The sequence below is a fragment of the Talpa occidentalis genome, unplaced genomic scaffold (genome assembly GCF_014898055.3).
Source record: "Talpa occidentalis isolate TD23 unplaced genomic scaffold, MPIMG_talOcc4v2.1 talOcc4.13, whole genome shotgun sequence".
Lineage (NCBI taxonomy): Eukaryota > Metazoa > Chordata > Mammalia > Eulipotyphla > Talpidae > Talpa > Talpa occidentalis.
In genome coordinates this window covers 11,405,572-11,421,143 of record NW_023601322.1, presented here as the reverse complement: position 1 = coordinate 11,421,143, position 15,572 = coordinate 11,405,572, and the positions used below count along the sequence as shown (strand labels likewise).

The following is a 15,572-nucleotide window of genomic DNA, read 5'->3' as shown; positions in this document are numbered from 1 at the left end:
TAAAGTGCGCGGGTGAGGACCCACAGCCAGGAACCCATTTAATATCAGGGTTGCTCAATAACAGTTTCAACCTACAGACTTTGTGGGAGTTCCTGAGAATAAGAATATGTAACTTCAAAGTGGGCGCCTAGATAAAATTCATGTGTGACCATATAAACTGGTTACCAGCCAGGTTAGAGCCTAGATGCCCCACAACTCACATCTCTGTATTTCCTGAAACAAAGTAAACAAGGACTTCAGATGTATCGCCCCAATCTCTACCTCCATCATCACATGGCATTTGTGCCTGTGTGTCTGTGTCCAAATTCCCTCTTTGTATAAAGATGTCAGCCACATTGCATTTGGGGCCCAACATAGTCTAGTATGGCCTCATTTTAAGTTGATTACATCTGAAGGACCTTATTTCTAAATAAGGCCACACTCACAATTCTCAGGGCTTAGGACTTAAACCTTTTAGAGGGACATAATGCAACCCCAAACATTATCTCTTAGCTAGTTTCTAGTTTGGCTAGATTATCTGAGATCTCTTAAAGGACACAGGGATTCAGTGACTCACTGCGGTTAGCCCAGGGCCCCACCATTAGAATGTGCTAGATGAGCAGTAGATAAATCTGAACAAAGGCAACCCCCTTACCTGCTTGTGGGGACTGGGGCGGGGTTAGCTTACAGCTGAAAAAGAAGGGGCTTGGCTTAACATTGAGTTAGTAAATTTTATTCAGGCTTGACTTTGAAGGGCTCCATATTTCTACCCTTAGGGACTCAATCTCGGTGTTTCCCCTGGGAAATTTTATAACATTGTGTAAGGTCAGGAATGGACACGGTGCAGGTTTTCTAGGATGCATCAGACTGGGTGAAGGAGGAGTCGGAGGAGTCAGATTCCTCAGTGGTTTTTTGCAGGCTTTTATTGGGATTTACCAGGCATATGGCAGGTAGGGGTGCTGGAGGGCCGGGAGGCCGGCAGGCCTCCCAGCCCCCAGCAGGTCTTCACTCTGGGCTCTCTGGCCTTCTCTCAGCTTCTGCTGCTCTTGCTTCTCTCTCGGCTTCTCTTTTGGCTTCTGCTGGCATCCCCGTGATGCCGCCCTTAAAAGCCCAGTCTCAGCCCAGGTGAATCCCATCTACCTATGCCCACACCCCATTCCAGGTGCCCGCCATCAGGTGTTCAGGACCACAGGGATCCATCGTCTATCCTGATGGCAGGAGGGCAGAAAAGCCTGATACCTTTTACCTTACCCTACACAAGTGTTGATGTTAACCTCTAACATCTGATTTACAAGTATAGTAAACCGGGTGCCAAGATGCTGAAATGCACGACCAGGTACGCCTGGCTCAGTGAAAGAGGCCACCAGACTCCTGAATTCCCGGCCTGACAGGCCTCTCACCCCCTTTCCTGGCAAAACTCTGGGAATGAGCCCCTAAACAGTGCCATTGCTGCTTAAATCTTTGATTCCTCTCTCTGCAAGAGAGATGTGAGATGGAAAACTGCAACCAAAGCCCACGGGCTGGGGAAAGAGCCTCCTGAAATGAAGCTCAGAAGCCTCAACTGAGGACACAACGAATTAGTCACCGAAAGAAATCCTTTGCGAAGACACTGGTGGCCAGCCTAGGGCGGTGGATGAAAATTTCAGCAGCCTCGGAGTTGCCTGGGGGGCTGGTAAATCGATTGCTTCCTGCCTCCCCTCCCTGCAAGCTGCTGGCACAGTGTTGGGGGGGGGGGGACCTGAGAATTTGAATTTCTACCAACCCAAGATGAACTTAGCCTGACAGAGCCTAGGCAAGGGCACTCTTGACAGCTACAGTAAGGGCTTGTGGACAGTGATTGTAAGTAGCTCATAACTCCTTGCTCTCGGCCCCTGCAGAGGGGGACAGTGGGATCATCAAACAATGTGTAGGGTAAGGAAAAATGTCAGGCTTTTCTGCCCTCCCGCCATCAGGACAGATGATGGATCCCTGCGGTCCTGAATGCATGCCTGATGGCGGGCACCTGGAATAGGGTGTGGGCATAGGTAGATGGGATTCACCTGGGCTGAGACTGTGCTTTTAAGGGCGGCGTCATGGGGACGCCAGCAGAAGCCGGCAAACCCTGCCTGCAGGGCAGGGGGCTAGGCAATGCCCAGCAGCTTCAAAATGCAGCCGCGGACACTGGGTCTGTTCTTTTACGGCTCAGTCTCTGCCTACTGGCGGTGTGGTAAGGCGAGGTCGCTAAAAATGCCTTTATTTCTCTGAAACAGTTGTCGAGTGTGTTTTGTGCTACTCAAAGACGAGGTCAGAACAGAGCTGGGGGGTCACTCCAGTCGTGCTCGGGGAACAATCCCACGGCCACAGCATCTATGGTCAGTGTCACCACTACACGGTGACTCAGAGAAGCTTCCCGGAACCATGGAGATGCCAGGGGTGTGGATGTGCCACGCCGAGGACACAAATGCAGCAGAGCACACCTGAGCCAACCAGAACCAGAGTCAGCGAGAGGCTGAGGAGCAGAGCCGCTTGTGCCGGGTTCCAGTAAAGCCAAGAGCAGTCCCTTCGTTTCTACCTGCTCGGGTGGAGAGGCAAATGGAACACACACACATACACACACACTAACACACATTCATGCACATGTGAACCTGCACACACATATATACTCACACATTTACACATACACAAGCACATCACTCACACATGCAACACACATAGGCTCATATACACAGTCACAGACATACACACCACACAGGCACCGAAAGTCCCTCTGGGTAGAAGGGCACGCTGGGGCCTTCAGGCAGGTGCATCTGACAGCCACTCGTGGAGACACTCATGGCTGTGGCTGGAACCTCAGAATGTCTGGTTATTGCATTCTTCGATTTCCAGAGTTTGGGAGTGAGCAGATCTCATCTGTGAGTATGTTTCAGCAACGGCGCTGATACGAGCACCAGGCCGAGTCAGGAGAGAAGCCGAGACCGCAGAGCTGCCTCCCTCTTGGGAGTCGCCCATTTCACAATTCCAGCCACTGACCTGACTCTTGGCATGAGTCAAATGAAAGTTTAAGACATTAAAGGGAATCAATTAAATAGGAGGCTTACCCGTTCTTACCACAATGGGGCTGAAGATGGCGGGCGCAGCTCTGTGGCCTCCCCACGGGCTCTTCACGCCGTCCTGTGAGTAGAAGCCCCTCTTTGACTCCCGGTTTGCACATGTGGAAACTTAAGCACAGAGAAGAGAAGTGAATTCACTTTGCAGGGGGCACAGGCCCGTGAAGGACAGCCCGAGAGCTGGGGGGATGCACTGTCAGGCCCGCACCCTTCGTGGCTGTGCCCCGGCCCCTCTGTTCTCTCTAGTTTCATGACCAACCAAGCTGTTAGTTTAAAGCATCTGCTGCCTGAAGCAGAGCGATGGAAGCTCAGTGCACTGGGCGACTGTGCAGGTAAAGAGGTCAAACCCAGGGTCCCCCGGCTCACGGGCTGTCCCGGCCCACACCAGTGCTGTGGCCCCAGGGCCTGGGCCGTGCCCAGGTTCTCCTCACTCACCTTCAGAGCCGATGGTGGACGAGCCTGTGGACTAGGTGGGGCCACCAGATGCTGCCAGGGGTGCTCTCGGGTATTTATGTTCCTGCAACTTCAGGAAGGTTTCAGCACACTCACTTCTGCCCCGGGGAGCATGAGGACATGGACGAGGGCCTTCCCCCCAGAGCTGGGCCCTCCTCCCCACGGGCACCGCTGACACAGGCTGCCCAGCTGGGACCCACCTGGCGGCCTAGAAACCTGGGACCTGGCCGCTGCCCCTCTTTCCACCCCTGTGCACTGGCAGGCACTTATTTACATGGGGATCGCCTTGCGGGGGGAGGGGGCCAGAAATGCCATTTCAAGTGAAATGCAGGCTTCACAGTTCTTGTGGTTTCCTAGTGACCCGAAGGTCCCCTTCCCTCAACACCATGGGGGTCAGGCGTTGGCATCCTGGGGCCTGAACATAGCAGAGCATCCGGCACCAGGCAGGGTTAGGTCTGGGAGGGAGAGGAGGATCCTGGGGCAGGGAGAGGAGTCACGGTGCAGAGACCGACCCCGGGGCTGTGGGAACTGACTAGGGGGTCCCATCACAGGCAGGGGGCGATGGGTGCCCGTGGGTGCTGCCGATGGGCTCGCGGACCAGGCTGCCTTCAGTGGGGCAGTGACCTCTTTTCCCCTGCCCAGGATTCCCGGAGGCCGTGGACCACGCTCTGACGTGCTTTTCTTGGCAGGAGAACGCACCAGCCATCTGGACCACAAAGACACAGGGTCGCACATGCCCCCCACTCCGAACAGCATCCGGGTCCTGGGCCTCCTCTGGGTCTTGTTGGGGCACACGGGGCAGATGACAGCCTGGCTGAATCTGGGTGCACAGAACCACTGGCCTTTATGAGCAGACAAGGAAGAGGGACTCCTTCCTGAGGGGGTCGTGTCACGTGGGGGGCCATGGGATGGAGGCCGCAGACTTCCTTTGAGCAGCCTTCCCTTAGAGACACAGCTGTGACCTCGGAGTGTCCCAGGCCTGTCCCGAGGCTGCTTTACTGCCTTCTGGGTATGCACCGGGCACCTGGTTGCCAGGTGAGTACAGGGGCCTGAGTGCTGTGCTTTCCTCCCCTGAAGCGCTGAGCTCCCTCGCATCATGACTGGTGAAGCCAGAAACCAACTTTTTTTTTTTAAACTTCCTGGAAAAGCAAACAAGCATAAATATTGTGCAGTGGCTCTTAGTCAGTGTTTCTTGACCTTCTCCCGGTGCTGCATTCCGGAATCACAGCCATCCAGAGCAGTGCTGTCGCCAAAGGGGGCCAAACATAGATCAAAACTAAGGGGAAGGAGCTAACGAACCTCCCCGGTGACCCAGCCCGAGAGCAGGCGATGCTCTTGTAGGCCTAAGGGGGCTGCCTGCGCCCAGGTGAGAGCACAGAGGGGCACAAAGCCTGGGGACTTCAGGTGCCTCGGTGCCATCTCTCATTCCCATGCTAGGTTCTCCTCTGAAGTAATTATGGGCGTGCATAATTCCCGCGACTGTTCTGCTGGAAGTTGAAGGTGTTCCTTTTGCTTTTGCTGAAAAGATAAATACGAGTTTTTCCCCAACAAACAATAAGACTCTGGTTTTTTGTTTGTTCCAGATAATGTGCTGGAATGGGGAGCAGAGTGCTTAAAACCCCCCCGTGCCTTTATTCTCGGAGTGGCCCGTTCTACCTTGGGGTTGATACGTTTTTCCTGATGGGGTAATAAGGAGTTTTCTCTGCTTTTGGGCCTGTTGCTGTTTGGTTGGGGGGGGGGTGTATATGTGCGCAGCCAATCTCACTTTAGTGAGAAAAACTGAATGACCTGTTCGCAGTGACGCCCTGGCCTTTGCTTCTGTCTACCTCTGGTCAGACTGTTGTCCTCACCTCTGTATCTCCAGTTTCTTAGATGGGTTAGGGCGGCTTTCTGAAGTGGACCTTTTATAGAAGGTGATTTTATTTTTCAAAATTGTTTGGTTCACTGATTCTCAAATTCTGGTTCATTAACTAATGCAAATCCAAGATAATGTTTCTAGTTCTCACTACAGTGAAATGTGAAAAATAAGAAAACAGCATGCTGATTCATAAATCTATGTTTATTTCAATTAACCAGCAGGAGATAAACTTTCTCAATTGTTTGATGAATGTCAGGCCTTGTGTGTAGGGCTCTGTGGCATTACCTCCTTCCATCCTCATGGTGTCCCTGTATTGTAGGCCCCATGGTTAAAATCCCCATTTTTTTCTTTCTTGCTTTTGATGAGCTGAAAAATCACATAGCATAAAATCAACGACGTCAAGGGAACAAAATGACCTGAAGTATGTTCACAATCTTGTGCGACTGCCACTCCTTTCGGGTCCCTAAGCATTTTCATCATCCCCTAATGAAAACTCACCCATTAAACAGTTACTGTCAGTTCTTTCTCCCTAGCTCCTGGGAGTCTGCTTTCAGTATCTGTAGAGTCACTTTTTCTAGATATTTCCTATAAATGGGGCACATGATATGTGGCCTTCAGTACTCAGTTTCCTTCATGATGCTTTTGAGGTTTTCTAGGGTGTGACACATTCATTCCTGGTAGGGCTGCATACTATTCCACCTTATGGAGCGGCCTCACTGAGAATAACAGGGTAATTCCTGGTGGACCCACCATCCAAAGGCAGGCACTCTGACTCCAGAGTCAGTGCTCTTAGCCAGAGTACTGGCTTGTCTCTGACAATTATGGGTCAAATATCCCTTCTTAGGGAGGTGGTCATGGTAGATGGCAGCTGATTTTATCAAAAGCTAAGCATGGGCCTCCCCTGGTGGTGCAGGCGGTTGAACGCTGCGCTGTGAAGCTGTCTTCAGTCTCTGCAGCGCCGGTTCGATCCTGGCCAGTGAGGGTCCCACATGGCGTGGCAGAACTCTCCTGTCTGGCCCGCTGCTCCCCTCAGCAGTGCGTTTCGTCAGTCTCCCTGTTCTCCTCTCACCATCCCGTGCATCTGGCCTGTACCCCAGTTCTTGTGTAAATGAATAACTAAATTTAAAAAAAAAAAGAAAAAGCTAAGCATTCCTCCATCCGACCATGATTTATGGACGGCCTATTTGCGGACATGGTTCTGGGCCCTGAGTGTATGTCAATGGGTAAAGCAAACAAGGACCACCTGTTGGGTTTCCATTGTGAGAGTGTGTGTGTATGTGTGTGTGTGATTTTTACAGATGAGAATCTGAGTTGATTTCTGGAGATGAAATCATTTGTCTCACTCCCCCCAGGAGAGTGAGAATCTGAGCTTAAATGTATTGTTTTAGGCCCAAACCAGGTCCTAAGCACCAAGTCTCTGACACGTTCACATATAAAACCAAAGATGTCGTGATCACTGGTGATGGTTTTGGAATCCTTTTCTGTGTCTCAGGCTGGCTTCATGCATCTCTGCGGCATGATTTCACTCTTTCCCAGCCTGTCCCTAGAGCAAATATTTCTCTTGCTCGGAGCCTGTTTTCCTGCAGGCGCTCTCTGTGTCTCCTCTTTGAAGGCTGGGCAGTGCATGCCCACGCACAGAGGGGGGCCCGGCTTGCTTAGCAACCAAGCTGGCAGAGAGGAGCCAGTCAGACTGAAAAGAAAGGATTGTTCAGGCCCCTGGTTCACAATTCCCTGCGAGTAAGAGGCAGCTGCACTGAGGCAGCCCTCCCCCATCTCAGGTTCTCTGTTAGATGTTGCTACACATTTTCTCCTGTTAAAGTGAATCCTATTTGCTGCATTTCACAACAAAATCTAGCTGGCAAAGAATAAAGATGTTTCTTGCTCTCCATGATCTGTTGAGAGTCTGCCCAACACACACACACACACACACACCTCTCTTTCACAATAGGAAATACATTAGTTTGCTGGGGAACCCCTCCCCCCACTCAAGAATTATTGTATAAATGTCAAAAGGTTGGGAAAGACACTCACAAACTTGCTTACCATTGGGTTATAACCTGAAGGACTAGCCTGGCTCTCTTTAGCTGCTTGATGACTTTGTCATCCGGGTATGCTGATGGGTAAGAATTCTAACTGTGATCTGGGACAACCCACCTCATTCTCAATTCCAGACTAGGCTGGCAGGAATGGTAGGATCTTCCCTTTTACCTAGCAGGGTTGTTTATTCATCTAGTCCATCATTCAGTCAACAAACATTTATTCCAAAGTAGTTTAGTGTGGCTGGAGAAGCAAAAACATTCTCATCAGTGAAAGGGCTTTGAAAACGATGTGACAATATGGAAATTGGAAGGTCTTGACGTCACTCAGGAGACCAGTGTGGAAATGCTAGTACTGCTCACCCACTCCAGGCACTTGGTAACATTCTATACCTGGCCCCACTGTGGTGGGTTGGCACACGTCCTTGATGTGGTTTGGTATTAAACTTTTCGCTTCTGACTTAGAGCATTTAATTGCTGGTTTGAAGCCCTCCACAATTGTCTCATTCTCTGCCGTAGTCACTGGTGAACTCTCAGAAGGTGGCTGCTCCATCAGCCTGGGATCCCTGATGAGGAAGATGCTGACCCAAGGTCACCAGTTGAGCTAACGTAGTGTGAACAAGAAAAACAACAGTATCATTTTAAGTCTTGGAGATGCTCAGTTATTTCGGCATAACCTATTGTGTTCCGATAGAGACAACCAAAATGAATCTCTCACACATTGAGCTGTATCCTTGATAAGTAATTCCTGTGACTGTTTTTCTTTGTCTCTCAGTGGTTGGTGAAATGCAAAGTCATTTTTAAAAATGCATCAGAATTCAGACAAAGGAATAACCCTTTGTAGCGTACTGAGATACTTTTTCAGTCGCCTTACAAGGTAGGTAATTCCTCAATTCATTACTGCAGTGTAATAATTTATTAGTTCTTGGTCTTTAGCTTGCTTCTGAAGAAAACTTCAAAGGAAAATAAACCGGGAGACATGATTGATTTCCTTTTACACACTTTATTTTTGACTGGTTTAATATAGTTCAAATTCTATTAGGAGAAATCCCATGAAAACTAGTATCTTCCACTGGCAAAAACATCCTTATTCCTCAGCTGATGGATGACAGGTTTCAAGAAATGTGCTGTCAGATTCCCATGGAGTCTATCAACAGAAGAATTTGCATGACTCCTGTAAATGAGTAGTGATTAGTCTTGTAAATAAGAGTACTAGTGGGAATGATAAAAATAAAATAATATGCAATTAGGAGAGGGGCCGGTGGGAGCTTGACCATGGCTGTCCTGCTGAGAGGGAGGTAGAGGATAATGATCCCTAGAACGTGTGCTTGGCTGGGGCAGAAGGGACTGAACAATTGGGACGGGCCATGGCAGCAGTGGGACAGCAGGGGACAGGAATGTGATAAGACAGTAGAAGTTTAGAGACAAAAGGAAACTTCTTCTCATGTAATCCAAACCCCCCCCCCATTTATATATTTTCTAAGTCATGCTTAGTTGCTGACTTTGACTCCTGCTCTCATTGCTCATAGTCCATGCCCCTCTCGTTACATGGCACTCTCACGAGATACGGGTGTTGAAACAATCTTCTGGGCTGGTGAAATGAAGTGGAGGAGCGCTGACTCCAGTATTTGTCCGCTGGACTTGTATCAGGGCTCAATGATATATCAGCTGTGTGACTTTGAGTGTCTTAACCTTTCTGTGCTTAAGTTTTCATATTTCAAAAATGGGGAGAATAGAGTGTGTAGCTGTGGGAACAAGTAAGTTTCCCCAAATTGAGAAGGTGGTTTGAATCTGATGAATGCAGTAGGCATGTCCATTAATTACACTTATTAATTAAGAGCAAATTACATACTGGTGTCCTCAGTACAGGAGCCAGTGGTTAGGCTTCAGGTCGAGGCAGGATCCACACTGCCCTGCCTTACAGGAGTCTCCTTGGGCCCTGCTTTGTGCGTGTGATCCTTGAGTGGGACTAATGACACCACATGTCTGGAGAACAGGCCACATGCGACTTTGTTCTACTGAAATCAGTGACGCCGTGTCTGGATCACGAGTACAGGTTAATACACATGAAAAACACAAGGGGGACACTGGAGATATCCCCCAGGGCCGAAGACCTGTTACTGGTTGTAGAACTAAGATGGCATCCCTACAGGAAGAACTTACTCTGATTTTCCTACAAATGGCGTTCACTTCACTGGACTCTTGTGAAGATTCCCTGAGATAACAGATGAAGAGGACTTAGAAAAGTGGGGGCCACATAGTTAACCTTCAATAAGCTGTCATTATTCTTGTCTGTACTTTATAACTTTTCCTGTAAGTAGGTTAAGAATGAGTATGACCTAAGGCGTAGGCCTTTATTGATTTCTTTCCCCTATTAGCCTTTGTGGCTTCTTCTAAGCTCTGTTAAATATGGCCTCATCCTGTGAAGGGCAGATGCTTATTCTTTCAATATCTTTTGGGTGCATGGCACTGGGTTAAGTGGCCTGTCCTGCCCTGAGGTCTAGAGGAGGGGGACTGGCGTTCAGGTGATAAGTGCTCAGGTGGGTTCTTTGGGGGTTGGGAAGAGAAGCCAACAACATGGCGGCTTCTGTTGGGAAACACGCTTCAGAGGGAATTCCTGGAGCTGGAAATGTTTAATTAGCAGCAGATAGAGCATTAGTGGGGGGCAGGAAGAGCATGGGGGTGTAATTGGGGGAGGTGCAGTAAGACCTTAAGGGGCAAGATGGAAGCAAGGACACCAGTGAGTCAAAACAAGGGCACTATCTAGGCAGGAGAGCAGGAGATGGACTGGCCACTGGCCTTGGGCATTTGGAGAGAGGCAAATCAAGGACACTCAGACGCTTGGCCGAATGAGCAAGCATCCGACTGCTGTGTGGATGGTGGTGGTATTTTTGAGCTAGGGATTTTTAGAAGAAGGCCAGATTGGAGCCAGGAAGAGAATGAGTCCCGCCTGGGATGACACTGTTGGGAAGCAGGGGAAGCATCCCCTACACACAGTTTGAACTCACCCTCCTTAAGGTAAACCCAGGGGAAAGCTGCCATGTTGATGTTCTCATTCAAGCACTTGCTGCTATTACCCCATTATGGTTCATTACTGGACTATTTGCCTCCAAGAAGGCTGGAGATAAGAGCCTTTGTCCACTCTCTCTGTTTGCAGGGCAGGCGGGGCGGGGGCACACCATGCATCAGCTTGTCTTAAGCCCTCAGGACTAGGCAGCTAATAAACCACACAGATAGACTGACACACGGAGGTTATGTCCTGGTGAACCGAGACAATCAATATGCCACATTAAGTTGCAATATGCAAATACATTTATGAGAAGGGTCTGGAATCTTACCCTTAGCACAAAATGATATTTTGGAGCAGGAAGAGAGATGGGGTCTTCCTCTGGGAAGGTGACTTTGTCAAGAGCCTTGAAGGAAGTAAGGGGATGTTCCAAGCCAGGAAACTACTTGAGGGAAGAAGGTGCATTGGCAAAGCTCCTGCAGAGGAAGAGTGGTCTGTGCACTTAAAGAGCCTCAGAGATTCCCACAGTGCTGAGTGCGTGAGCAAGCGAGACCAGCAGGAGGGAGATGTGAGAGGTGGGGTGGGGTGGGGATGGCCGGGTGGGCCTGTGGACCCCCCAAAGGCAGGTCCACTTTATCCTAAAGTAGAGACCTGTGCAGAGTGCCAGGAGTGGAGTGCATGGTCAGGCTTCATATTTTGCAAGAACCCCTGGCTGCAGCGCAGATAACAGACTGTAGGAAGTCAGGGGAGAAAAACTGGAGACCAGTTGGGAGCTACTGGAGGTTATAAGAAAACTCCAAAACCCAACTTCTAGGGGAAAATCAGAGCAACAGTTATCTTACGGGAAATGAGTGTAGATGTTCCAGATGCTTAAAATTGTGTGATTATTCCTACTAGAGACCACTAAAAAATCATCGTTTTAAAAATCATTTGTGATGAAAATGTCTAGCTCGGACAGAATGGCAGTTTCCAGAACTAGTCCATGAGGTTTAGTGAGGACTGCTATGTGGTCGGGACGCCTTGGGGGAGTTACTCCAACTTCTCTGAGCTATAATTTGCTCATCAGTAAAATGGAGCTGACAGCTGCGTGACTGGAGTGTTGTGAGGCTTAGAAATATCTTGAAAGCTCCTATGGCAGGGCCCGGCATGCATGGCTCCCTCTGTGAAAAGCCCTGCAGGGTGGGTTTTGCAGCTGCAGCTCCAGAGCCAGTGCATGAGAAGGGCTGGCTCAAGAAAAGACTTTGGCCCCAGGGGTGTGTGACATTTGAGCTGAGGGAAGGGGAGGCTGGCACACCCAGCACGATCCTTGCGGAGCCCTGTCCCCTTCTCTGCGCCCAGTGGTCTGTATGGGCATCACGTCCTCACTCCAGGCCCCTTCTGCCAGGTTGCAGCCTCTTCACCTGTATTCACTATGGGGGCTGTTCTCCCTCGTTCCCTGGGGACCCATCTGGGAAGTGCCCAAGTCCCACCTGGATAACTGTCACCAAGCGTGGTGGAGGAACCTGCTCTTGCTAAATAACTTCCTGTCAGTGCAGAGGGCGGTAAGTCCATGCCATGGGCTGGCCAGGGGCAGATGGGCGCAGGGCGGGTTTCACTTCACATGGAGTGGCCTGTTTTCCAAGGGCCCATTTGTGCCTGGGCCCCTTTCTTCTGGCATGTTCTGGAGTAGTCGTGATGCTGTAGGAAGGTGGCTGTGAGCAGGGGGACTGGCCTCTTGTGAAGGAGTGGGTGCAACCCCACCTGTCTTCGCAGGGGCCATTACTCTGCAAGGTGGTGGGAGGGAGCAGTGGGCACTGAGGGGTCAGCCGTGTGGGCGCATGTCCCGGATGCAGCTGAGGCTGCTCCATCCCTGAGGGGGCAGACACTTATTTATCTCCACAGAGAAATCCTGTCTGGAAAGACAACGTGGCATCACATGCCCCCAAGTGAATTTTATTCCTTTCCAAGTCAGATCAGACAGAGCAGTCAGGTCGGTATATACAGGTGACTTCCCTAAGGCCCCTGTGACCTCACCAGAACTTGGAGGGAAGGAAAGGGAACGAGCTCTCATTTTGCATCTGCCTGCATGTGCCACTGCAGAAGGAGTTGCTGAAGGGGGCCCAAGGGGATGCACCTAAGCTCTTACCAACCAGGCCCTCGGCTCTTTCCTGTCCCTGCAGCTTCACAGGGTGCCCGGCATCCTCCTGAGTGGGCCCCGGGTGGGCCACCTGTGACCAGGGCCATGGAGGAGAGTATGGTCTCTTCCCGGGGCTGACTGGTTGGGACACAGGCAGTGTCCTCCCTGAGAGACTTGCCAGAGGACGCGGGAGGCTGCCAGGCCTTGAGTGTGTGCAGAGCTCCCCACGGAGACCTGCTCTTGACTGTTCATGTTGGTGGGAAACACTTAACCTGTGTCTCTTTTTCACTTGCCTGGGGGCCATTCTCTCCAGGGTTCCGGAGAATAAAGCCGCTTCTGCCCCACCCCATCCCTCCTGGAGAGATTGGACCCTGCACCCGAGGGACAGGTCTCCTGTCCAGTCTGTGCCATGGTGTGGCCTTGCCAAGACCATCACCGTGCCTGTGTGTTAGCTAGCGCTCAGCTTTCTCAACACTTCCATGTTGACGTGCGCCGCACACTTGTCAGTTTTAGGGTTCATGTGCCATTTTGAAGGCTGCGCCTCTGCGGGATGGCTCCGAGGTTTTCATCACTGTGAGTGAGTGTCTTGAATGCACAACTCTGCCTCTTGCAGGTGGAATTGCTAGGTCAAAGGGTAAGAACAATTTTGTGGTGCTCGTGACCTATTGTGGGAAGAGTGAAGCCATGCACAGCACCCACTCTCACCTGGGATAGTTTGCCCCTTAATTTTTTTGTTAGTTTTAGAAAAACACTAAGGATTCAGTAATTCTTCTTCGTCTTTTTTTTTTTTTTAAAGATTTATTTATTTATTTATTTATACAAGCACTGGGCACAGTCAGAAGCGTGGGAGGGTGAGAGAATTCACCAGAGCCAGAGCGGGGAGCAGAGCAGGCAGAAGGACCGAGGTACACTGCTGAGGGGAGCAGCGGGCGGCAGGAGAGGTCTGCGCGCCATGTGGGACCCTCCTCTGGTGGCCGGGGAGCAGCTGGGGATCGAACCAGCGCTGCAGAGGCTGCGGGCAGCTTCGCAACCCAGTGCTCAACCGCTGCGCCACCGGGGAGGCCCCGTATCAGTAATTCTTGGAGAAAATTAAAGTTTATGGACTGTTGGTGCCATTTTAAAATTTGTTATTGTTGTTGTTAAAGTACATGTTCAATTTCAGAAAATACCGGGGCGAAGAGAGGCGAAGGTCACTGTAAACCCACTCCCTCAAAAAAAGGTGAATTTGCTGTTAGTCTTTTGGTGTTTACCCATCTCGTGGATGACACGGAAGGTTTTGGGGGATCATGTGAAGTGAAGCAGGTCAGAACGACAGAGACAAACATTGGACATTTACATGGGGGCAATCTGACAAAGTAAAATACTTACGAAATGAGTAAAATGGTGGTGACTCATAATTGAAGTGAGGGTTCTGAGGCTAAGAGGGACAGGGGAGGGAGAAAGGAGCAAAGGGGTGTTGGTGGGGGGAATAAAAGGAAAATGCTTCCCTCATTCATTTCCCAGCACAGTTTTCAGTGTATTTCATAATGTGAACATTCTGGAAAAATGCATTGTATCCTCATGTTGTCCTGCCTCCCTTTTCCACCACCCATGCCTGACAGTCCTACTCCCACATGAACCACCTGCAGCCAGGTGTTTGTCTCGGACTATATTAAGGTGGGGGGAACCCCCAGACAGCCCCTCTTAGCCTATTATGTCCCTGTCCTGCAGTGGGCGCCTGTGTCTCCTGTGTCCCACTGCGCCTGACAGCCAACTCTCCCCAAATAACCACCACTCATGTCCATATAATACTTCGTAGGTGACAAGGGACACTCCTGAGCTTGGTATCACTTTGGTCTGCACAGTAAATGTCAGGGTTGGACAGTCAAGGACGCCGTTGCTCTCCCTGTCTGGATGAGGAAACTCAAGTTCTATGTCCTGCTGAAGGTCAGGCAGATAGTAAATGTCAAGTCCAAAGGCTAACTCAGAGTCTCCCACGCCAGCCCAGCTCTCCCCTGCTCAGCCACAGCCACACCACTCACGTCAGCCTCCCTCAAAGGCAGTCCTGGCAGGAAGTGCCTCTGATCGGCAGGGTTTTGAGCCTTTTATCATCACACATTTTGGGGTGTGAGGGAGAGGGGGAGAGAGAGAGAGAGAGAGAGGATTCATCAGAGACAGAGTGGGGAGCAGAACAGGAAAATCTATTGAAAGACACTGCTGAGGGGAGCAGCAGATGAGACAGGAGAGGTCTGCTGCCCCATATGTGGGTCAGCTCCCTGGCCTGGGGCTCAAACTCAGGCCATCGAGGTGATAGCACTAGTTCTTCTACCCAAAAAAAAAAAAAAAAAAAAAAAAAAATTAAAAAATACCATTACACATTTTGCCGGGAAGGAAACTGAAGGGCGCTCCTGTCAATGTGCTCTGACCTTTGTTCCTCTGTTCTTTGCAGAAGTAAACATGTCCTTCTCCTCCTGGGAGCTGCACTCTTCTTGGCATCTTTCACTGCCACTCACTGCCGCTCACACTGGTTTATCACCTTCCTGTCGCAGCTCTGTCAGAAGCAAGGTACCTCCTACTATACCCCCACCCAGGCCCTTGCAGGCCCGCAGAAATGCCAGAGCCCCTGGGGAGGACTGTTTGCACTTACGCATCGCTTCAAGGAACTACTGGGTGGGAATGTTGAGCCTGGATGGGAAAATTGACTCCTTGTTTCTAAATTCCCGAAGCTTTCAACTTACACTGGGTCATTGGTGTAATGAAATGCTTCTCGGAGGCAAGGAGCGCCCCCACGTGGCTGCCTTGTGTCTCTTCTCCAGTGGAGAAATTCTGCTGGGGAGCCCTGTTGGGAATGGAGAGCAGGAATTTGGGGTTCCCCCTTCAAGTCACATGGCTAGTAGTAAGTGGGATAGGGGTGAACTGAAGCTAGCGCTTTGCCCACTATGTAATTTTGCTTCCCCAGTGAAGTATGCGCAACAGAAAGCCGGCAGGACCACTCTCCTCTGTCCTCAGTGCCGCAGAGTGCTGGCAATGGGAATCTCACCAGGCCAGTGACCTGCTC

At 50.5% G+C, this 15,572-nt stretch overlaps 1 protein-coding gene across 1 annotated transcript in view; it reads left to right on the top strand.

The window, feature by feature from the left end:
- LOC119243745 (O-acyltransferase like protein) overlaps nucleotides 1–15,572 on the top strand; it is a 50,632-nt gene that overhangs the window by 20,456 nt on the left and 14,604 nt on the right. The window contains 6 exon segments of the mRNA XM_054694629.1: nucleotides 4,161–4,264; nucleotides 4,267–4,342; nucleotides 5,102–5,116; nucleotides 5,119–5,203; nucleotides 8,188–8,289; nucleotides 11,804–11,960. Of these exon segments, the coding sequence (XP_054550604.1) occupies nucleotides 4,161–4,264; nucleotides 4,267–4,342; nucleotides 5,102–5,116; nucleotides 5,119–5,203; nucleotides 8,188–8,289; nucleotides 11,804–11,960 (539 nt within the window).